This window comes from Agelaius tricolor, unplaced genomic scaffold (assembly GCF_023055355.1).
Source record: "Agelaius tricolor isolate 1412-34295 unplaced genomic scaffold, bAgeTri1.0.p SCAF_5, whole genome shotgun sequence".
Classification (NCBI taxonomy): domain Eukaryota; kingdom Metazoa; phylum Chordata; class Aves; order Passeriformes; family Icteridae; genus Agelaius; species Agelaius tricolor.
The window spans coordinates 2,269,221-2,291,900 of record NW_027269265.1 but is presented as its reverse complement, the minus strand read 5'-3'; the positions used below and the strand labels follow the sequence as shown (position 1 = coordinate 2,291,900).

At 43.9% G+C, this 22,680-nt stretch overlaps 1 protein-coding gene across 1 annotated transcript; it reads left to right on the top strand.

The window, feature by feature from the left end:
• Positions 1-1,187: 1,187 nt before the first annotated feature.
• Positions 1,188-22,574, top strand: SAV1 (salvador family WW domain containing protein 1). Its single transcript, XM_071426085.1, has 5 exons — positions 1,188-1,516; positions 4,101-4,568; positions 11,985-12,255; positions 14,650-14,793; positions 21,422-22,574. The coding sequence occupies exons 1-5, from the start codon at positions 1,423-1,425 to the stop codon at positions 21,630-21,632; spliced, it is 1,188 nt and encodes a 395-aa protein (XP_071282186.1). The 5' UTR covers positions 1,188-1,422; the 3' UTR covers positions 21,633-22,574.
• The last annotated feature ends 106 nt before the right edge of the window (positions 22,575-22,680 follow it).

Sequence of the window (22,680 nt, the reverse complement as noted above, 5' to 3'; positions counted from 1 at the left end):
CATCCCAGGCTGCTCCAAGCCCTGTCCAGCCTGGCCTGGGGCACTTCCAGGGATCCAGGGGCAGCCACAGCTTCTCTTCCCATGGATGTTGTAAATACTTCAAGTAGTATCAAAGGCATACACAATAATGAAAGGGATGGTTTGACAGCTCTGAAAAAGTAGCTTCTTGCATTATCAAAGTATGAAATTGAAGCGTAAAAACCTGACAGGTAGTGAGCACACCTTGGCTTATGTTCATCTGAAGTTGCATCCCTACTCCTCACCTTTATATTGAAGTATTGAGGGGAAATATTGAGTGCTTGTTGCAAGCTTTTCACAGAATCAAGGGATGGGAAAAGCTGGAGGGAAGCACAGTGGGTCCCTGCTCTATCCTCCATGGTCAAGCCCTGCTGTGTCCAGCTCTGGGCCTCTCATGACAAGAAACACTGAGGGGCTGGAGCGTGTCCAGGGAAGGGAACAGAGCTGGGAAGGGTCTGGAGCCCCAGGAGAGGCTGAGGGAGCTGGGCAGGGGCTGCAGAATCCCTGAGGGAGCCGGGCAGGGGCTGCAGAATCCCTGAGGGAGCCGGGCAGGGGCTGCAGAATCCCTGAGGGAGCCGGGCAGGGGCTGCAGAATCCCTGAGGGAGCCGGGCAGGGGCTGCAGAATCCCTGAGGGAGCTGGGCAGGGGCTGCAGAATCCCTGAGGGAGCTGGGCAGGGGCTCGGCCTGGAGCAAAGGAGGCTCAGGGGGCCCTTGTGGCTCTGCACAGCTCCTGCCAGGAGGGCACAGCCGGGGGGGTCAGGCTCTGCTCCAGGGAACAGGACAAGAAGGAACAGCCTCAGGGGAGGTTTAAACGGGATATTTGAGAAAAATTCTCCACGGAAAACGTTGTCAGGAGTGCCCATCCCTGGAGGTGCCCAAGGAAGGCCTGGACGTGGTATCAGTGCTCTGGGCTGGGTAACGAGGTGGGGATCGGGCACAGCTCGGACTCGCTGATTTCGGAGGTCTTTTCCAACCTCAACGATTCAATGGTTGTGTCACTGTGGGGTTCTGTCACTGTCATTCCGGGGTTTCTGTTACTCAGGGGTTTCTGTTATTCCGGGGTTTCTGTTACTCAGGGGTTTCTGTCCTGGCGGGCTCCCGCCGCTCCGTGAGGGGCCGCGCCCTCCCCGCCGCGCGGGGGCGCTGTGGCCGCGCCCCCTCCCCTGCGCTGCCCCGCGGCCGTCCCGGAGGGCGGCGGCCGCCGCCTTCCCACAACGCCCCGCGCGCCCGCCGCGTCCCCTCAGCGACCCCCGGCCCGGCCCGGTCCCGGTCCCGATCCCGATCCCAACCCCGCTCCTGGTCCCGGCCCGGCCCCCGGCGGCGGCCGGACCTCCCCCCCCCCGCCCTGCGGAGCGGGGAGCGGCGCCGGGCATGCGGGCGGTGGCAGCGGGCCGGGAGGTGGGATGCTGTCGCGGAAGAAGACGCGGACGGAGCTCTCCAAGCCGGGCGAGGTGCAGGGGAAGTACGTGAAGAAGGAGACGAGCCCGCTGCTGCGGAGTGAGTGTCGGGGGGAACCGGGGGACGCCGGCTCGGGGGGGCCGATCCCGAGGCCTTTGTGTGCGGCCGGTGCGGGTCCGGCGGGCCCTGGAGCTGCGCGGCCTTGGCGGGGTGAGGGGCGTGAGGGGGAGTTATCCCTGTGGGTGTGTGTAAGGGTTATTTCTCCCTGTAAATGTATGTAAGGACTATTGCTCCCTGTAAATGTGTGTTTGGTGCTGTTATGAGCCCTGGGAGATGACGGCGGGGAGTTAAAACTGAGAGGAAACCCGAGTTTCAAAGGGAGCCCTGCACGCCTTGTTCCAGCGGGCGCTCAGCGTGCCCGAACTCGGCGGTTTTTGTGGTTTTTATGATTTTCTCGGTGCCCGGTTCCTCAGTTTCAGCAGGCCGGGGTTCAGGCAGACGCTGATTTTAAACGCAGCCAAGAGCTCCAAGGGAGGCTGGCCGGGGCTCGGAGCAGCCTGGCACAGGGAAGGAGGGAGGGAAGGAGTCCCTGTGGCACGGGGGAGCTTCGGGGCCGCGGCTCCGGGGATCCCTGAGCCCGCTCCCTCCCAAACGGAGCGCTTGTTTTCCCCATCCGAGCTCCGTGGAATGGGATAACTGTCCCGCCAGGCAGTTGCATAAAATCCCTGCATAAAAAATGCCCCAGGTCCTATCCGTGACTCAACGTGGTGAGGTCACCTGGGCTGCAGGGATCTTCCCGTGGTTCTGATGCTGCAGCCCTGTGTTCCTAGGGCTGGGCACATCACCACAAACACACACTGAAAGTGTGCTTGGGTTTGGGTTTGCTGGTCTTAGAAGATAACCCGAGATTGAAATGGGTTTGTTTGCTCAATAAATAAATAAATGTATTGCTGACACCTTCTAGGGTGCACCAGATTTTAAGGTAAGTTGTAAGAGTTTATTAATAAAAGGTAATTAATAATAGGAATGACCTCATTCTAAGTGAAAGTTAGCATCTGTATTGATTTACCTGGAGGGAAGCTACTTATTTCTATCATGTTGAAAGTAAAAGGAGGGAGAAGAGGAATGTTACACATACTGGAGGGAGGCAGTGAAATTCTAAAGGACAAAGTGAAATATCTCCCTGATAATTTGAGGACTTAATGCATATGGAATGACATCGTTTTTTCTGGCTGAACTTTGTGGCTTTGGGATCAGTGGGGGCAGTGTGAATTCTATCTTGGATTCCTGTGGGCATTAACATTTGTCATTCCCAGTTTATAAGGACAACATTCCCAAAGAAGCAGTAGCCAAGATATGTGGATTTTCTTGACCCTTCTCACAGAGAAACACGAACCCTGACTGATTTAGCCACAGCACAGTGTGGGTGGTTTGGGGTTTTTTTTCTTGTGTGGTTTTTTTGATGGGTTTGGGGTTGGTTTGTTTATTACAGCTGCAGTTTTATTACAGTGGCAGAACTGCTCAGTGGTGTGGGCTGTGCTGGTTTCTGCTGCACCTGGACATTCTGCAGCTTTACCACCACATTTACTCAAGCATATCACAGAATTCACAGAATCACAGAATTCACAGAATCGCAGAATCACAGAATTCACAGAATCACAGAATCACAGAATCAGAGAATGATGAGGTTGGAAGAGACCTCTAAGATCACGGAGTCCAACCTGTGCCCTCACACCTCACCCAGACTATAGCACCCAGTGCCATGGCCAGGCTCTTTTAAACACACCCAGAGATGGTGATTCCACCTCCTCCCTGGGAAGAGCATTCCAGTGCTTTATTATTCTTTCAGTGAATTTTTTTTCCCTAATATCCAACCTGTCCCTTCCCTGATGCTGCTTGAGGCTGTGTCCTCTGGTTCTGTCAGAGACCAACCCCACCTGTCTGCAGCCTCCCTGCAGCAAGGTGTTAGTGTGAAAAACGCCAATCACTCGTTTTTTAAATTGTAAAAGTTTAATAGTAATAAAATGGTTATAAAAATAGTAATACAATTAGAGTAATAATAATTTGGACAATTTGGATTAGGACAATATGAGACAATAGAGACAAAGAGTTATGGACACTCCGGGTACCTTTTCTGGGTAGCACGAGCCTGAAAAAAGCCCAAAAAAGGCCCCACAAAAAAGGCCCCACGTTACCAGAGGATTAACCCTTAAAAACAACAGCCTGTTGTATATTCATACAGCTCATCCATGATGCAGAAATTCCATTCAAACACAGGATTCTGTCTGGGCAGTGTCAGCTTCTTCCTCTGAATCCTGACAGCATCTCCTGCCCGAGCACAGGAAGAAGTTCGTTTGTGCTGATAATGGAGCAATAAATTCTCTTTCTCTGAAAGATTCAGGTGTCCTGTGGCTGCTGTCTCACTGCCAGTCCTTTCTTTACAAAAAAAGTATCCTACATAGCATAGTTTCAATTTTAACTATATTTAACACACTACTTAAGAGCATTAACACAACATTACTTTCTAACACAACACGTATAATATTCATTTGAATGTTTGTGAAAAGCCAATGATAAAACACGCATTTTTCACATTAGAGGCGCCTTAAGTGAATTTCCCCAATTTCAGCGTGTAAATCACTGCCCAGGCAGGGCTCTCACTTCTCCCCGTGCTCCCTGGCAGATCTGATGCCTTCCTTCATCCGCCACGGCCCCACCATTCCCAGGCGCACGGACATCTGCCCTCCCGACTCCTCATCCTCTGCCTACGCCCCCGGCGGCGCCGATGGCCTCGTCTCCAGGAACCAGAGCTTCCTGCGGACCCCGGTGCAGAGGCCGCCTCACGAGATCCTGAGGCGAGAAAGCAACAGACTGTCTGCACCCTCCTACCTGGCCAGGAGCCTGGCCGACGTGCCCAGGGAGTACGGCTCCTCCTCCTCCTCCTCCTCCTCCTCGCAGCCCTTCCTGGCCGAGCCCGGCCCCGCGCTGGAGAACGGCGATGCCGGGGCCCGGGGCTATTACTGCGATCACTTCTACGATGGCCACAGGAGACGCCAGCTGAACGAGCGCCTGCACGAGGACTACAGGTATTATGAACACAACAGTGATCTGTTCCAGAGGATGGCCCACAATCATGGCAGGCACACTTCAGGTAAGGATTCCTCCGTGCTTTTGGGAAAAATGCGGGTTTGCTGAGAGTTTGGGGAGTCTGGATGGTCAGGGTTGTGTTGGAGCTGCTTTTTCATGGCATTTCTGGGATTTGGGTAATTGGAATTGAGGGTTTGTTCACACATATCCAGAAAGGAAAAACAGATTTAAACCAGGATTATTGTCTCAAATAAATGGACTAAGGTCAAGCAGGTTTTGTGTACATCTCCTCTACGCATCAGTTTTGGGTAATTGGAATCGAGGGTTTGCTCACACATATCCAGAAAGGAAAACTAGATTGAAACCAGGGTTATTTTCTTAAATAAATGGACTTAGGCCAAGGAAGTTTGTGTACATCTCCTCTACACATCAGTTTTGGGTAATTGGAATTGAGGGTTTGTTCACACGTATGGTTTCTAATGCCAGGTAATTGGAATTTGGTTTCTCATGGTTTCACATATGGTTTCTAAGGCTGGGTAATCTGAATTGAGGGTTTGTTCACACATATCCAGAAAGGAAAACTAGATTGAAACCAGGATTATTTTCTTAAATAAATGGACTTAGGCCAAGAAAGTTTGTGTACATCTCCTCTACACATCAGTTCTGGGTAATTGGAATTGAGGGTTTGTTCACACATATCCAGAAAGGAAAAATAAGACTTAAACCAGGATTATTGTCTTAAATAAATGGAGTAAGGCCAAGCAAGTTTGGGGTTTTTAATGCCAGGCATATGAACATCTCTACACATCAGTTCTGGGTAATTGGAATTGAGGGTTTGTTCACACATATCCAGAAAGGAAAAATAAGACTTAAACCAGGATTATTGTCTTAAATAAATGGAGTAAGGCCAAGCAAGTTTGGGGTTTTTAATGCCAGGCATATGTACATCTCCTCTACACAGTTCTGGCTAGCAAGGAATTTTATTCACTGGGGGATATCTCCTCTTTTCATGATGTAGAGAATAACAGCTCTAAACTACAACATTGCAGCATTATTATTATTATTATGGTTATTATCATTAAATTTTAAGTATCATCCTATTTAATTTCATTGTTTGAATTTGACCTCAATAATTAAAATAATTCCTTATAAATAGTCATAGGGAGGAATGACTGCTTTGTGTAATTAGCAAATTGGTGTCTAATTAGTGTTGAAATTTACTTCCCAATCCTTGACTCCTTTCTTTTAGCCTTTAAATTTGTTTGTAAATAAGCCTGTTCCCCCCTTAGTTTCACTGGAACTTGCCTTTGTTTCCTAAAACAAAACAGCATAAGAAAGAAGAATCCATTAAATATTACTTTTCTGGAATATTTTACTCTGATATTACAAAAATGATGCCCAAGGAGGACTTTGAAACAAACATTTCAAACCTGTAAATAATGAAATATTAAAAAAAATATTTAAAAATATTAAAAAAATATTTAAAAACCTGTCAATATGAAATACATTGTCACCTGTAATCTATAAACAAAAATGTAATTAGTGTCTGATAAAATAAATCCCCTGTCTAGAAAAAGAAACCTGCCAGGAAGAACATCAGCTGTTAATGCTGCTGCCCTGGTGTGTGGGATCAGAACCTGGCAGTGCCTCGTGTTTTCTTCACCACAGAAACACTTCCATGAAAAGTGGGAATGGCAGCCAGGAAATGCTGAAATGCTGAGGTTTAAGGCCTGCTACTTGAATCCTCCTTTATTTTTCTAAAAGTGAATATGGCTGGTGTGCCTGGACTTTGTGGGCAAAGCCTGCATCTCTGCAGTTGTTGCTCCTCCAGCAGGCATTGAACATTTCCCTGGGCCAGGGAACAAGCACTGGGATGTCTGAGGGAGGAGAGGAGGATTTCACAAACCTGTCCATCAGTTTACCCTTCAGAATTGAACAGCAGCTGTGTCTGCTGAGGAGATCCCCAGAAATGCAGCTCTGCCTTGCAGGTGGAGATTCATAGAGCAAATTTGTGAGAGGAGCTCCATACTTTGCTCCATTGTTGCAACATCTTCTTCCTAAATAGATTTTTTTTCCTGCTGTTTGTTGACCCTAACCCTGGAAATCATAAAGGAGCTGCTCCTGTTTGCTTGGTTTGGTCATTGACTCTCATAGTTGAGTATTTCATCTTTTGAACAAGTTTTACACAGGTTTGGTGGTGGGTGAGTATTTCATCTCCTGCACTCGTAGGGACACACAAAGGTGAGCCTTTCACTTGTCACTGGTTTCCCTTTCCTCCATTTTTTTTCCATCTCCATATGAACTCCTAAAGTGTTTCCTTTTTCTTAAAGAATTATGTGGCCCAAAAGAAGAAAGTTTTAGGTTTTGTTACTTCCTTCATCTCACCATTCAGCTTCTTTTTATTTGAACCATCCCATGCCTTCACACCTTCAGTGTTTTCCTTGAGTTCCCCAAATGTCTCTGTAATTCCTTGTTTCTTTTTCTTGCATTTCCAGAGCCTGTTGCTTTCACTGTCTTTGTCTAAATTACTTTTCTTTACTGGTCTCCATTGTTGTTTCTCTTCATTGAGATGCCAGAATTGCCTGATGCCTGCAGTTCCAAATGAAAAATCTGGTTTTTAGCTGGAGTTTGTAAACGCTGCCTCCTTCCCTTTCCCTCAGAGGTGCCCTTGCTCAGTCCTGGTGTGTTTGGGGTGGATTCCCCAGGAGGTGTTGCCTGGTGAACACGAGGTGTTCCTGCTTTGCTGGCATTCCATGGTGCTCACACTGAGGTGATGTTTGGGAGCAGTCTGGAGTGAAGAGGTGCCTGTGCATTTCAGCTCTCATTCAACACTGAGATTTTCCTCTCTGGGGTTTGGAGAGGAGTTGCAAGCATGTTCTTATCAAGGCTTCAGAGTGCTCAGCCAGGTGTTGAGGCAGCCTGGGCTTTGCAGCAGTTGGTGTTTCAGCATTGCCTGTCCCTCCATGGCATTTCTCCTTCCAGCCACCTTTTCTCTCTCCCCGTGCTCCACTTCTGCCATCTCCTCCTTTCCATATTTCCATTCAGTTTGTTTCTCATTACCAACTCAGTGCTGCTGATTTTCCTGACCAATATTTTCAGTTGAGATACCTCCTAATTTTATACATTTAGCTACCTCTGTGGCATTCCTTAAATTTTTAATTTCTTTTTTTTTTTTTTAATTATTATGAGTGTCCTTTTCAAACTTTTAATTCTTAAGAGACTTTTACCTGTCTTTCCTTGCCATCTCTTTCCTCTCTTCTAGGTTAAAGTTTTGGGGAGGTCTGTGGTTGAAGTTATACCTACAGTGTAGATTGGAACTAACTTGTAACCAAGACCTCAGAGTTATTTGTACCTGTGTGAGCGGTAAGCTGAACCATTCTTCTGTGTCTATGAAATTGCTGAGCTTGAAATCAACTCTCTAAGGGCACTTGCTGGTGGTGGATTGTGATGAGTTCACTGGGATGTCACAGGAGAAAAAACAATTTAACAGAGAGGATCCACTCTGCTTTTGGTTCATCTGTTAAGTTGTACCCATGAAAAACTGCAAACTTGTTTGATGTAAGAGCAAAAGAAATACAAATTATGGCCTGAAACCCATTTAGAGCTGAAACAGCCATGTTTTTATTTTTCTGGGTGTACACTTGTCTCACTTTTAAACAAATGGCAGTTCCTGCCTTTTTCTTCTTTCGTGCTGATTTTGCAGGAATTTTGCAGCATAATTCCTGACGTGTTCAGAGTTCTTCCTGTCATTTCCTATTTGTGAATTTGTGCTTGCTTGGAACGCCCCATTCCCTCCAACAAAAGAGGTGCTTGTGCTCAGGAAGTTCCTTCAGAGGCTTTGGAGAGGCTCAGGGAGGCTGGGACCTGCAGAAACAGGAGAGTTATGGGAGCTTTGTGGTATTTTATTATTATTTACTCTTGTCAAATTCAACAGTTTGTTCATCTTCTCTTCCTGCTCTTCACCCAGCTCTGATGAGGGCAAGGGAGAGGATTTTGGCATCCTGAAAAAAGGCTCTCAGGACAATTGGGCTAATTCAAAACAAATAGGGTTTGGTAAGATTTTTGTAAGTGTTTCCAAATTTTATTTGGAAATTTGGGTGAAGTCACTGGTGGGGAGTTCCCGGGCTCTGAAATTTCTCTGCATTTTCTACCCCAGTGGAATTTTCTCCTCTGGTTTTGCTCTTTGCCCTTTATGCTGGTGCTGGGATTTTTGTTTTTTACCTGCCCTTGGTGGCAATCTTTGCTCCAGAGGGCCTGGATTTCTTTCCAGGCAGGGTTCCCTCAGAACAAAGCCCCTTTTACTGGGAAAGCACTGACATCATTCCCAGCTCCTTTGTTCCTTCCTAAACTCAACTTCCCTGAGTGAAGAACACACTCCAGACTGTTCACACTTGTGACTTTATTTGGGTTTTTGGGAGAAGGAACTTTCTGCATTGATAAAGTGCATTGGAATGTGCTGCTCAAAGTTCACATTGGTAATTCAAGACCTTAAATTGAAGATACTGCATTTTAAAAGTGGAAGGAAAATTAAAGCCTCAGTTTCAGTGTTGATATTCCTTAAAAGCAGCAGCTGAACCAAAAAACAGCCCATTATCTAATATATTATATTATAATATAACATTATAAACAGAATTACCAGCTGAGGCTTGAAAAGGTTTTACAAATGCATAAATTGAAGTGGATTGTTGACCATCCTTGAGATTTGATGGTGCCACTCCAGAGAGTGCCCATCCCTGAGCAGGGGAAAGGAGACCTTTGGGAAAAGAGGAAAATCTAACTTGAATTCTTGGGAAAGCAGGAAGAAGGAGAACTTTTATTTGTTCCAGCTGGAAGAGCATGTGAGCAAGAAAACCCTGAGAGTTCCAGTGAACATGCTCAGTTTATCTCATGGTAGGGATCACATCCTCCATGCCAGGAAAATCCCAAGTTTTACACCAAATCTTTGTATCAAAACTGTTCAGCTTTTCTGTTTGGGATCCATAAATCTGGTGCCAGCCCCCAAGCCAGGGAATGTCCCTGGTGCTTGCAGGAAAATCCTCTGTGGAGCTTTGGGCTGCTGTGAAAATGCTCTGGGGCTCAGACTTTACCTGGAATTTAAATGCAGAAAATGTCATTCCTGGAAATTTGCCATGGAAAAGGCAGGCCATGGATTTAGGCTGGCTTGGAATTTTCTTCTTTGGAAAAAATCACAGAGGAATTTACTCTTTCCTCCAGGTGTTGTTTAGTTGAAATTACAGAGGTATATATATATATATATATATAAAAGTTAATTTTGCTCTTCTCTTACTCTTCAAAACTATAGGAGGAGTTTTTCTCTTATGTGTGTATCCATCCTCCCACAAAGCAACATCTGAGGTTTATCAGGGAAACCAACAGACAATTTCCTTTGATCCCTAAAAAAATAATTCTATAGGGAAAAAATGTCTAAATTGTATTAATTGTTGATTTTCATGCCACAGTGGTTGATGGCTTTAAGGCCCTATGAATATCAACATCTTAAAACTTCAGCAGAGATAATATTCCAATATAATCTGTGATAGAAGGGAAAACATGATTGTTCAAACCATCAGTTTATAAGTCTGGCCTTTGATTTCATGTCCATGGAATATTGTTCAAAACTGGTAATTTCTGCATCTGCACAAGTTTATTGTAATGGTTTGGCTCTGCTTCTTCATACAGGAAATTAAATTAGCAGAAGGAATGGATAAAATATTTGTGATCTGGTGTTCTTTTTGTTCCTTGCATCTTGGAAATGAAAAATGAGCTGGCATTGGGAGAATCCATGTGTCAGGAGAGCTTTAGTGCAGAGGATGGCACCTCTTCCACATTAACCCTTACCTTTAGGAAAAAGAAATATCTGTGGATTTGAGGCCAGAATTTAAGGAGGAGGAACTGTAAGAAAAATACAGGGATGTGCAGGTTTTAACAGAAAACAGAAAAATAGGGAGGGATTTTTTTACCCCCCAGTGAAATTTGTGTGTGCAGCCCTCGTGGCAGTGATGATTGAACAATCACAATTTCCACATCCATGAAATCCCATCCCAGAGCTTCCTAAAGGGGAAAATCCTGGGTTTGTTTGGCCCCAGCATTCTGAAGAAGCTGAAATGTTCTCATTTTGTGCCTGGCCTGTGGAGCTGAACCAGCTTCACTACCCCAGCCCTTCCAAAGGTCAGGAAGGCTCCAGATGTCTGGAATTAAGCTCTGGGTTGTTGAATCCCAGTTCAAGATGGACACAGCTTCCCTTTCCAATGCTGACAAACAGGTGAGTGCTGACAGCAGAGGAAATCCTTCCAGGCCAAACAGCTCAGAGCTGGAAAAAGATTCATGGCTGAGCACAAAGTTTGAAAGGAGGCTGTTGGTGAGGGGGATTTGAATTTATATTTTTTATTTATCCAGTTGTTTTGGAGCCTTCCTGTAAGTTTCTTTTTAATTATTGTAATATTCTGTTAGGATATAGCTCACCCAGGTTTCAGGCTGCCATTTTAGGAGAGATTCTGCCTTTCCCTTGCCTCAAAAAATCACCCCACAAAAATGTTATCCCTGAAAAGAAAAGGAGCAGGGGGTGGATTCCTGTCAGTAAATGTGTGTATGTGTGTGTGTGTGTGTGGAGGGTGATTTCTGACTTCTACAAATGTGTCAAAAGTGGCTCCCAAATCCCTTCTGCTGGCTGTGGGACACAGTAACACACAAACTCTGCTGCCAATGGGATTGAAGGGATGCATTTGGCTGGGGGATGAAAAGATAATTGGAATTATCATTAAAACCAGATACTGTGAGGGACTGGAGGGAACTCCTTGAAATGAATTTTTAAAGGGAATTGGATGGAGCCCAGCACTTCCAGGAGGTAGCAAATTCCCAGGGATGGGAAGAAACCTGCAGAATTCTTGATTATGTCACTGGGGTTTTGTGGCTGGGTGTCCTGGGGGTGGTTTTTATGAGTTTTCTGTACTTGCTCATCTGGTTTTATTTCTTCCCAAGTGTCCCTGGGGAGGGATGGGACAGGAGCTGTTTCTGTGGGCATCTCTCACCCTCCAGCTGCTAAAAACTGTAAAAACTCTCTGTGTGTTACAACAAATCCCACATTTCAAAGAGCTGCTGAGCTGAGCAGTCCTTTAAACCTAGTGCTGGATCAATCCCAAAAGTGCTCTGATTCCAGGGAAAAGGTGGGAATTTAATCAGCTCTTGGACCCCAACCCTGCTTGTCCCTCCTCTCTTGTTTACCCTGTCCTGTTGCTGCTCTTGACTGGTGCACCTGGAAAGCTTTGTTAGGACTCACTGATTTGTCTGGATAGTTTGAATTTCTGAATTTTTGGGTGTTTTTTTTTTTTTTTTTTTGGTTGATATATGAAATTTTTTTTGTTTGTTTTTGTTGATGGGGTTTTTTTGTTTGTTGCTAAACGAAGCAGCCGTAATAATTCCTTACCAAAAATCCTAATTTCTGTAAATCTCTCCCTTAAACCCCGATCTCCCTTTGTTTCAGGCATCGGGAGAGTCGCTGCTACATCTTTAGGAAACTTAACAAATCATAGTTCTGAAGATTTACCTCTTCCTCCTGGCTGGTCAGTGGACTGGACTATCAGAGGAAGGAAATATTACATCGACCACAACACCAACACCACCCACTGGAGCCACCCCCTGGAGCGCGAGGGGCTCCCGCCGGGCTGGGAGCGCGTGGAGTCCTCGGAATTCGGGGTTTACTACGTGGATCACATCAACAAAAGGGCTCAGTACAAGCACCCCTGTGCTCCCAGGTGAGCTCCCACCTTCCCTGCCCTCCCTGGGTGGTTTAGTGCAGGGAGGAGATGGGTTTGTATCATAAAACAGGGGAAAAATCTTTATTTTCGGCTTTGCCGCTTTGCGGGGTTTGGCTCTCGTTTCTGGTGTTTAGAGGCAGGATGGTGCTGCTCAGTCAAACAGAGCAGCTCTGCAGCTGCCAGGAGAGCTGCAGAGTTGGTGAGAATTGAGAATTGAGGTGTAAACTGAAAGTCTGATGTGCCTGGAGGTGCTCTGGACATCTGAAATGTGAACTAAGTCTTGCCTGGGATGAAAATGGGTATTGCAGTTACTCAGAATTTCAAAGGAAAATAAAACTAATACACACCAAACCCAATGTTAATTGTTAATCTACACCAAATCTAACAGTTAATTGTCAATATACACCCAATCCAATGTTAATTGTTAATCTACACCAAATCTAACAGTTAATTGTCAATATACACCAAATCCAATTGTTAATATACACCAAATCTAACAGTTAATTGTCAGTATACACCCAATCCAATGTTAATTGTTAATCCACATCAAATCTAACAGTTAACTGTTGATACACACCAAATCCAATGTTAATTGTTAATCTATACCAAATCCAATGTTAATTGTTAATCTACACCAAATCCAATGTTAATTGTTAATATACACCAAATCCAATTGTTAAACTACACCAAATCAAATGTTAATTGTTAATATGCACCCAATCTAACTGTTAATTGTCAATATACACCAAATCCAACTGTTAATTGTTAATACACACCAAATTAACAGTTAATTATAAATACACACCAAATCTAACTTAATTGTTAATACACACCAAATCCAGTGCTAATTGTTAATATGCACCAAATCCAACTGTTAATTGTCAATATGCACCAAATCCAATGCTAATTGCTACATTGTTAATCCAAATTGTTGATTTCTGCTCTCAGTCTGTTCTGCTGATACCCAGGAAGAGAAAGTTCCTCACCTTGTGGCACAAAAGATAAATATAAGGGGATATCTTTAAATGGAGTAGCTCTGATCAGCTGCTGCCTGAATCCAGCTGTTCTGACATGTTAAATTGTGGATTGTGTGAATCAATACTTTTAAAATATTTTAGAAACAACTCCAGTGCTTTGAGTGGGGCTAAGGTGAATTTCACCAAAATAGCAGCAGCAGCTATTGCTGGGTGCAGACCCCAGTGAGGTTGCAGCAGCAGCAGCCTTGGCAGTGGTGAGTGTGTGCATAATGCTCAGGAATGAATTTGTGTACAATGCTCAGGAATGGTGAATTTGTGTATAATGCTCAGGAATGAATTTGTGTATAATGCTCAGGAATGGTGAGTGTGTGCATAATGCTCAGGAATGAATTTGTGTATAATGCTCAGAAATGCTGAGTGTGTGTATGATGCTCAGGAATGGTGAGTGTGTGTATAATGCTCAGAAATGAGTGAATTTGTGTATAATGGTCAGGAATGGTGAATCTGTGTATAATGCTCAGGAATGGTGAGTGTGTTTACAATGCTCAGAAATGGTGAATTTGTGTATAATGGTCAGGAATGGTGAGTGTGTGTATAATGTTTGGAAATTGTGAATCTGCGTGTAATGCTCAGAAATGGTGAATGTGTGTATGATGTTCAGAAATGCTGAGTGTGTGTACAATGCTCAGGAATGGTGAATCTGTGTATGATGCTCAGGAATGGTGAGTTTGTATATAATGTTTGGAAATTGTGAATCTGTGTACAATGTCAGGAGTGCTGAGCCTGTGTACAATGTCAGGGATGCTGAGCCTGTGTACAGTGTCAGGGATGCTGAGCCTGTGTACAATGTCAGGGATGCTGAGCCTGTGTACAGTGTCAGGAGTGCTGAGCCTGTGTACAATGTCAGGAATGCTGAGCCTGTGTACAGTGTCAGGGATGCTGAGCCTGTGTACAGTGTCAGGGATGCTGAGCCTGTGTACAGTGTCAGGAATGGTGTGTCTGTACAGTGTTCAGGAATGGTGTGTCTGTGTACAATGTCAGGAATGGTGTGTCTGTGTACAGTGTCAGGGATGCTGAGCCTGTGCACAGTGTCAGGAGTGCTGAGCCTGTGTACAATGTCAGGGATGCTGAGCCTGTGTACAATGTCAGGGATGCTGAGCCTGTGCACAGTGTCAGGGATGCTGAGCCTGTGTACAGTGTCAGGAATGGTGTGTCTGTACAGTGTCAGGAGTGCTGAGCCTGTGTACAATGTCAGGGATGGTGTGTCTGTGTACAGTGTCAGGGATGCTGAGCCTGTGTACAGTGTCAGGAGTGCTGAGCCTGTGTACAATGTCAGGGTGGTCCCTGCAGAGCGTGCAGGGTGTGCAGGGCGCTGGCTGACCCTGTCTGTCTGTCTGTCTGTCTGTCCCTGCAGCGTGCCCCGTTACGATCAGCCGCCCCCCGTGTCCTACCAGCCGCAGCCCCCAGAGAGGAGCCAGGCCCTGCTGGTCCCTGCCAACCCCTACCACAGTGCTGAGATCCCTGACTGGCTGCAGGTCTATGCCAGGGCTCCTGTCAAGTGAGATTCTGCCTTTTTTTTTCTTCTTCTTTTCACTCTGCAAATGAAAAACAAAAATTGAATTTCTGTGTCTGACAGCAGAGCTTGTGCTGTATTTGGTTTTCAGGCTGAGGTTGACAGCATGAGGGAGTTGTACCAAATGTTTATCCCATTAATTTGCTTTCTTTCAGGCATCACTTTGTGCAGCTCCCACAACTGGCAGAAAGCTCTGTCACAGGGTGAAGGATGTGTTTTGCTTTCAGAGTATTTACAAGAGTGGTACCACGTGCTCAGAAAATATGTGAAACATTCCTAGGGTGGAACTTCCTCATGTCTCTTTTAGTTCTTTTTAAACAGCACAGCTTTTCCTTCACCTTTAAGAGTTTTAAATCACAGAATCATGAAATTGTTTGGGTTGGAAGGAACTTAAAAATCATCCAGTTCCACCCTTCCCATGAGCAGGGTCACTTCCACCATCCCAGGAAGCTCCAAGCCCTGTCCAGCCTGGCCTGGGACACTTCAGGGATCCAGGGGCAGCCCCAGCTGCTCTGGGGATCTGTGCCAAGGCTTCCCCTCCCTCACAGAGAACCATTTCTTCTTAATATCCAGCCTAAATGTACCTTTTTGCAGCTGAAAGCCATTTGTGAAAGCCCATTTCCAAACACAACCCCCAGCTTTTGGGGTCAGTCCCATAAAATGATCTCATTCACACCATCCTGAGTCCCCTTGTCCTTCCCTCCATCCCTGGTCCAAAGTCCCTTTCCAGCTCCTTTGGAGCCCCTTTAGGCCAAATGCTGGCTGACATCTATATTTCTATATTTCTATTTCTATATTCCTGTTGAAGAAATTGAATTAAAAACTAAAGGCTAATAAAAAGTCATTTTGTCAAAAAAAACTGCTGCAGGAACAGGGAGAATCTCCTCCAAAAAAAGGTTTGAGTCAGCATCAAGAAATGAGATTTTCTAATGGGTGCAGCTCTGCAGAGCAGTAACACTGAATAGAAAGCAATAAATGTGCTGTAATAATTATTAAATCATGTGCTATTCATAAGGAGAATATGGAGAAATTCAGTTTTCCAGCAGTGAGGACAGCCTGTAACTGCAAATTCAAGCTGTGGTGTTCAGTGACTTCCACTAAAAAAATTCCTTTTTTTTATTACCTGCTCCTAGTGAGTACAATTTGAATGAGTTTTATTCTTTCTTGTGACTGCTGGCTTTGCCAGCAGCCCATAAAATTTAAATTGCCCTAAAAGCCCCAGCACACTGAGGCTCCACACTCAGTTCCTGTAGCCTGCAGGATTTGTATCCTAGAAATCCTTCCAGGTTTTGGCTGCAGATCCATTCCTTTATTGAGGTCTTGGGCACATCCAGACAATGTGAATTTAAATAGCTCAGCCTGTGTTGTGTGGATTATTTTGGGTATTTTCTTGAAACTTGAGAAACAAACATAAGACAAGTTAAACAATTCATCAGGGATTTCTTTAGAACAAGTAGGCTGAGACAAATTTTTAAATTTTTAATTATCAGCACAGTTTTGCAGTGAAATAATTGGTTTTATTTTGTCATGATTTGTTACTTACCCCTGGCTTTGTAAATTGATTTAGCTTGGGTATTTTTTGTTTGTTTTTGTTTAGAGGAGTAGATAATTATGGAAAAAATAAGAATATTAGATTCTGTTGTAACAAATTCCTCTAGAGCATAAAAATTAGGGTTAGAAAAAGCCTGACAGAGAGTCCAGGAGGTGTTAACCAAAATAATCTTTGTTTATAGGAAAAAATTCCTTCCTGTGAGGGCAGGGAGGCTCCTGCTGAGTGGGAAGGGAGAAGGAGGGAAAGGTGTTGTCCCTGTGAGCTCAGCAATCCAGAGGGGTCCCCTAATTAACAGTTAATTGGTAACACACACCAAATCCACTGCAATTGTTAAACTGTTAATCCAGATTGTTCATTTCTGCTGCTCAGTCTGTTTGCTGGTAGCCAGGAACACAAAGTTCTTCACACAAGTGCCTGAGAACTTCAGCCCTCCTTGTCAACACACAGCTCCAACTCAAACAGCTGCACTTGGTTATTCCTCCTTTTTTTGGGAAAAAAAAATCAAAGATTTTAGCAGTGCAGCCCTGTCAGAATCAGGGATAACTTTAACACAGAGGCTGTGATAAGATTTAATTAAATTCTTAAAATTCCTCAGAGCATCTTTGGAAGTCACCTGCATGTCCTGGTGCTTCTGTGATACCTCTGGAATGTGACTTTCAGTGGGGAATGCAGTTTATTTCCATAAACCCCCTGATACTCCAGCCTCAGCCTCCAGCCAGGTGAATCCAGCTTCTCCTGTGCCTCAGCTGCATCAAAGATCTCCATCATTCCAAAAATCTCCATTATTCCAAAGATCTCCATCATTCCAAAGATCTCCATTATTCCAAAGATCTCCATCATTCCAAAGATCTCTATTATTCCAAAGATCTCCATTATTCCAAATATCTCCATTATTCCAAAGATCTCCATTATTCCAAATATCTCTATTATTCCAAAGATCTCCATTATTCCAAAGATCTCCATTTTTCCAAATATCTCCATTATTCCAAATGTCTCCATTATTCCAAAAATCTCCATTATTCCAAATGTCTCCATTATTCCAAAAATCTCCATTATTCCAAATATCTCCATTATTCCAAATGTCTCCATTATTGCAATTATCTCCATTATTCCAAATGTCTCCATTTTTCCAAATGTCTCCATTTTTCCAAATGTCTCCAATTATTCCAAAAATCTCCATTATTCCAAAAATCTCCATTATTCCAAGTGTCTCCATTTTTCCAAAAATCTCCATTATTCCAAAGATCTCCATTATTCCAAATATCTCCATTATTCCATATAACTCCATTATTCCAAAAATCTCCACCATTCCAAATATCTCCATTATTCCAAATGTCTCCATTATTCCAAAAATCTCCATTATTCCAAATGTCTCCATTATTCCAAAAATCTCCATTATTCCAAAGATCTCCATTTTTCCAAATATCTCCATTATTCCAAATGTCTCCATTATTCCAAAAATCTCCATTATTCCAAATGTCTCCATTATTCCAAAAATCTCCATTACTCCAAATATCTCTATTATTCCAAAGATCTCCATCATTCCAAATATCTCCATTATTCCAAAAATCTCCATTATTCCAAATATCTCCATTATTCCAAATATCTCCATTATTCCAAAGATCTCCATCATTCCAAATATCTCCATTATTCCAAATATCTCCATTATTCCAAATATCTCCATTATTCCAAATATCTCCATTATCCCAAATGTCTCCATTTTTCCAAGTGTCTCCATGATTCACGAGCCCCTCCTGTTCTGGGTGGGCAGAGCAGCCAGCTCCCCATTTCCAAGCTCAGGAAATCCATTTTGGGTGGGCTGTGTGAGGGGGAAGCAGGAAGGGAGGGGAGGGCAGTGAGGCTGGAAGCACAGCAGGGTTTGCTTTCAATACCCACTGCTGATTATCACTGCTAATTAACCAGGAGGGGTTAATTGGAGAGGTTGAGCAGCCAAGAACACTCATTGCACTGGACTGGGGACACTGCCCCATCCTTGGGAGGGACCTGAGCTCTGAAGTCGTTCATGAATTCATTTTTCTGTGTGACTTGGATTGAACAGCTGCTTTCCAGTCAATATTCCAGGTGCTTGGGATGGAATTGCTGTTCAGTGCTTCCAGAATGCATTTCCATGGAATGCCAGGGTGCTTTGGTGTGGAAGGGAATTGAAACCATCCCACCCATCCCAGGCTGCTCCCAGCCCTGTCCAGCCTGGCCTTGGGCACTGCCAGGGATCCAGGGGCAGCCCCAGCTGCTCTGGCAATTCCAGCCCAGCCAGGAATTCCCAGTTCCCAATGTCCCATCTAACCCAGCTGAAGCCATTCCCTGGCTCCTGTCCCTCCATCCCTTGTCCCCAGTCCCTCTCCAGGGGAACATTCCCAGCTCTCCCAGCTGTGTTTGCTGTGCTGGTTGGTTCTGGTCACTCCAGGGCATCCCCTGTGTCCCTGCAGGGGCTGTGATGTGCTACAGGAGCTCCTTGGGCCAGGTCCCACAAGGTTCAGAGTCTGAAACACACCGAGACAGCCCAGCTGCCCCTGCAGGCATAAAAATCAGCAGCATGGCTTCTGTTGCAGGGTTGGAAACAAAAAGGTTTTAATAAACCTTTGATTAAAAAGGTTTTAATAAGGTTTTAACCTTATGAAGAAGGTTCTAATAAATTTCTATCATTAAATAAATTAATGTTTTTATTAATATTAAATTAATATTTATGAAATAAAATTTAATAATTGAATTTTGTTAATTTAATATTAACAAAATATTGTGGGAAAACTCCCAAACACACATGAGAATCTTGACTCCATGTTTCATTTCATTTTATGATATATATTTTATTAAAAGAAAATGATATATGAAATATAAACTATACTAAAATAGAAGAAAGTATTTTATTTAAATAAATTTTAATTTATTTTTTTATATAAAATTTTTGCCTTATTTTAAAAGGCAAAGTAACAAACAGAAAAATCGAGCCAGGTGTAGTAGGTCCTTGCTCCTGGTAAAACACCTCACAGAAATGATTTGGTTTTTTGTTCTCTTCTTTTTCTGGTAAATTGCCCAGGCAGGATTTTTGGCTTCTGTCCCATTAGCCATCCTTAAGTTTGAGGTGAAGCCCCCCAGGTCCTATGAGGTTTCTTTTCACCTCATTGAGGAGGGAAGGTTCTGGGCTCATTTTCTTTCTGAGGGGACACAGGAGAATTTGTGGCTCCTGCAGTGATGTTAGCCCAGCCCATTCCCAAACACAGCCCCACCATTAGGGCTCAGTCCCATGAAGGGATCCCATTCCAGCCATCCTGGAGAGACCCTGTTGAGACAGAAACTTATAGAATTCAGAGATTTTAGAGGAGCTAAGATTCTAGTTAGAGATAAGCTTTATTAGAGTTAATTAAAATAAATTAAATACAAGGCCTTGATGAAGTTAAGAGTTAGTAGTTCAATAATTAATTGCTTGTCAACACAATGTTTGGTGAGCTGGGTTTATAATGAAGAATATAGAAACTGATAAATGGCTTTTATAGAATATAGAATATAGAAACTGATAAATGGCTTTTAGGAACATGAGACAATTGTGGCCTCCTCTGTTCTGAACCCAATTGAAGATGGGAATGGGAGTTCTACCAAGGGTTCATTTGTCAGATCTGCATTGAAAAGGCAGCAAGGTCAGAACGAGGAAGATTTCATTTACTTCCTCATTTTGGGACCCCTTCCCATGAAAGGGACCATGGACCCACATCAAGGAACAAACCGTGCATGCTTAATGGCTTTTGAACTAATTACCATGCTTAATGGCTTTTGAACTAATTACCATATGGGGCAGGGAATGGGATGTAGCAAAGTTATGAATATGGATTTGTATTTTGGGTATTCAATACTCTTATAGATACTCTTATATACTAATAGATAAAAGGGCTCTGTGATCACCTGTAAATTGTGGTGTGTATTTGGGAGCTATCCCACAATAAACACACACTTTCTAACGTTAAACTGTTAGAGAGGTTTTGTCCCTCACAGTTGGATATCAGCACTAGATCAGTACCTGTCACAGACACATTTTATGAAAAATCCTTTCCTTAGGATCTTTTCTCCTGAGAAGCTGAGAGGCCTCAGAAATGAAATGCAAACAATGGTTATCTGCTGCTGTGGAATGCAACAGGGGCATCTGGGATTGGTCTCATGTGGTTGTTTTTAATTAATGGCCAATCACAGTCAGCTGGCTCGGGCTCTCTGGTCAGTCACAAGATTTTATGATCATTCCTTTCTATTCCTTTCAAGCCTTCTGATGAAATACTTTCTTCTATTTTAGTATAGTTTATATTTAATATATCATTTTCTTATATATCATAAAATGAAATGAAACATAGAGTCAAGATTCTCATCTCTTCCCTCGCCCTGGGACCCCTGTGAACACCACCACAAATGTGAAAAATGTGTATTTTATGATTGGCTTTTCACAAATATTCAAATGAATATTGTATGTGTTGTGTTAGAAAGTGATGCTGCGTTAATTCTCTTAAGTAGTGTGTTAAATATAGTTTTAGGTTTTGACAAAATGTTAAAATAGAAACTATGCCATGTAGGATACTTTTTTAAAGAAAGGGCTTGCAGTGAGACAGCAGCCACAGGACACCTGAATCTTTCAGAGAAAGAGAATTTATTGCTCCATTATCAGGAGAAATGAACTTCTCCTGCCTCAAAGATGCTGTCAGCATTCAGAGGAAGCAGCTGACACTGCCCAGACAGAATCCTGTGTTTGAATGGAATTTCTGCATCATGGATGAGCTGTATGAATATGCAACAGGCTGTTGTTTTTAAGGGTTAATCCTCTGCTAACGTGGGGCCTTTTTCGGGCTTACTTTGCCCTGAGAAGGTACCCAGAGTGTCCATAACTCTTTGTTTCTATTGTCTCATATTGTCCTAATCCAAATTGTCCAAATCATTATTACTCTAATTATATTACTATTTTATAACCATTTTATTCCTATTCAACTTTGAAAAGTTTCAAACCAAGCCACTGGCGTTTTTCACATTATTATCCATATCTTTAAGCAATCCCTGTGTCTCCCCCAGGTACGACCACATCCTGAAGTGGGAGCTGTTCCAGCTGGCTGACCTGGACACGTACCAGGGCATGCTGAAGCTGCTGTTCATGAAGGAGCTGGAGCGCATCGTGAAGCTCTACGAGGCCTTCAGGCAGGCGCTGCTGGGGGAGCTGGAGCAGCGCCAGCAGCGGCAGCAGTGGTACCAGCAGCAGCAGCAGCAGCACAGCGCCAACTACTGAGCTCCCTGCCCACACCACAGCAGCTCTCCAAGGAAAAGTGCTTCTGGTTGAAAAGGCAGCTTATTTTTGTTGACGTTGCACCTTTGTTATTATTATCCTCTTGAATATTTTTCTACATGTATTATGTGTTGTTTATAAAAAGTGGAAATTGTTTGTTAATCTCTTTTGGCCGCGCCGGGAGTAGTTTGAGTTTGTTATCCTGAGAAACCAGCAAGTTCCGTGTCCCTGATGCTCCAGCCCTTCCCTGCAGTCAGCTGCAGTATTAAAAGCTGGCTGTGTACTTTTGAAGGGCAGTAGATGCAGATGTCAGGTCCTGCCTTCCAAACCTTGTCCAGATGCAGATGCCTCGCTCAGGGCGTTTCCCGGGGGTTGGGACCCCTCTCCTGAGAGCTCTGCTCTTTGTTTACAGCTTTAATGTACAGAACCAGCCCCGGCCTGGTCACTCCCACCAGGAGCTGATCTCACCCTCCGGACCCCAGCGCTTTGCCCAGGCGAAGCCTGCCTTGCCTTATTTTTTACTTTAGCTCATTAGTACTCCAGCCTCACTCCTCATTTCCACACAGGTTACTCAGAGGGGGACGCTTGTACCTTCCCAAAGACCAAGATCTCTAAGCAGAGTGGCTTTGATCCTGCATTTCCCAAAACCTGACCCGCTCCAGTGGAAAGGCAGTAGCGTTGTCTGACCCACTGTGCCACCCCAGGGGGAAAATCAGGGATGTAACAGCAATTACTGGGTTTTTTTTAATGAGCTTTTGTCTTAAAGCTCCTCACTTGGGGAAATCTTTAATTGTCCAGTTACCCTCTCCAGTAATTTCATTTGGTTCATTAATTGTCCTGGTATGTTATTTATGGGTTCTTTTCAGTGCAATAAACACTGCAGACAAAAAAAGTACATTTCTTGTAAATCCTACGAATTCAATAAAAATCATTTTGTTTGATGAATGAAGGGTTTGTGTGACTGATTTGTGGCCTTTCAGAACATCAGATAAACCATTCTTACCAGCAGGAAAAGCCCCATGGGCTTGAGATGATGGAAGCTCTTGGTGGC

Excerpts from the sequence above, each read along its gene's own strand:
- SAV1 (XM_071426085.1), top strand. The coding sequence starts at position 1,423 with ATGCTGTCGCGGAAGAAGACGCGGACGGAGCTCTCCAAGCCGGGCGAG. Across the intron at positions 1,517-4,100 it reads GACGAGCCCGCTGCTGCGGA|ATCTGATGCCTTCCTTCATC; the intron begins GTGAGTGTCGGG and ends GCTCCCTGGCAG. Across the intron at positions 12,256-14,649 it reads AAGCACCCCTGTGCTCCCAG|CGTGCCCCGTTACGATCAGC; the intron begins GTGAGCTCCCAC and ends CTGTCCCTGCAG.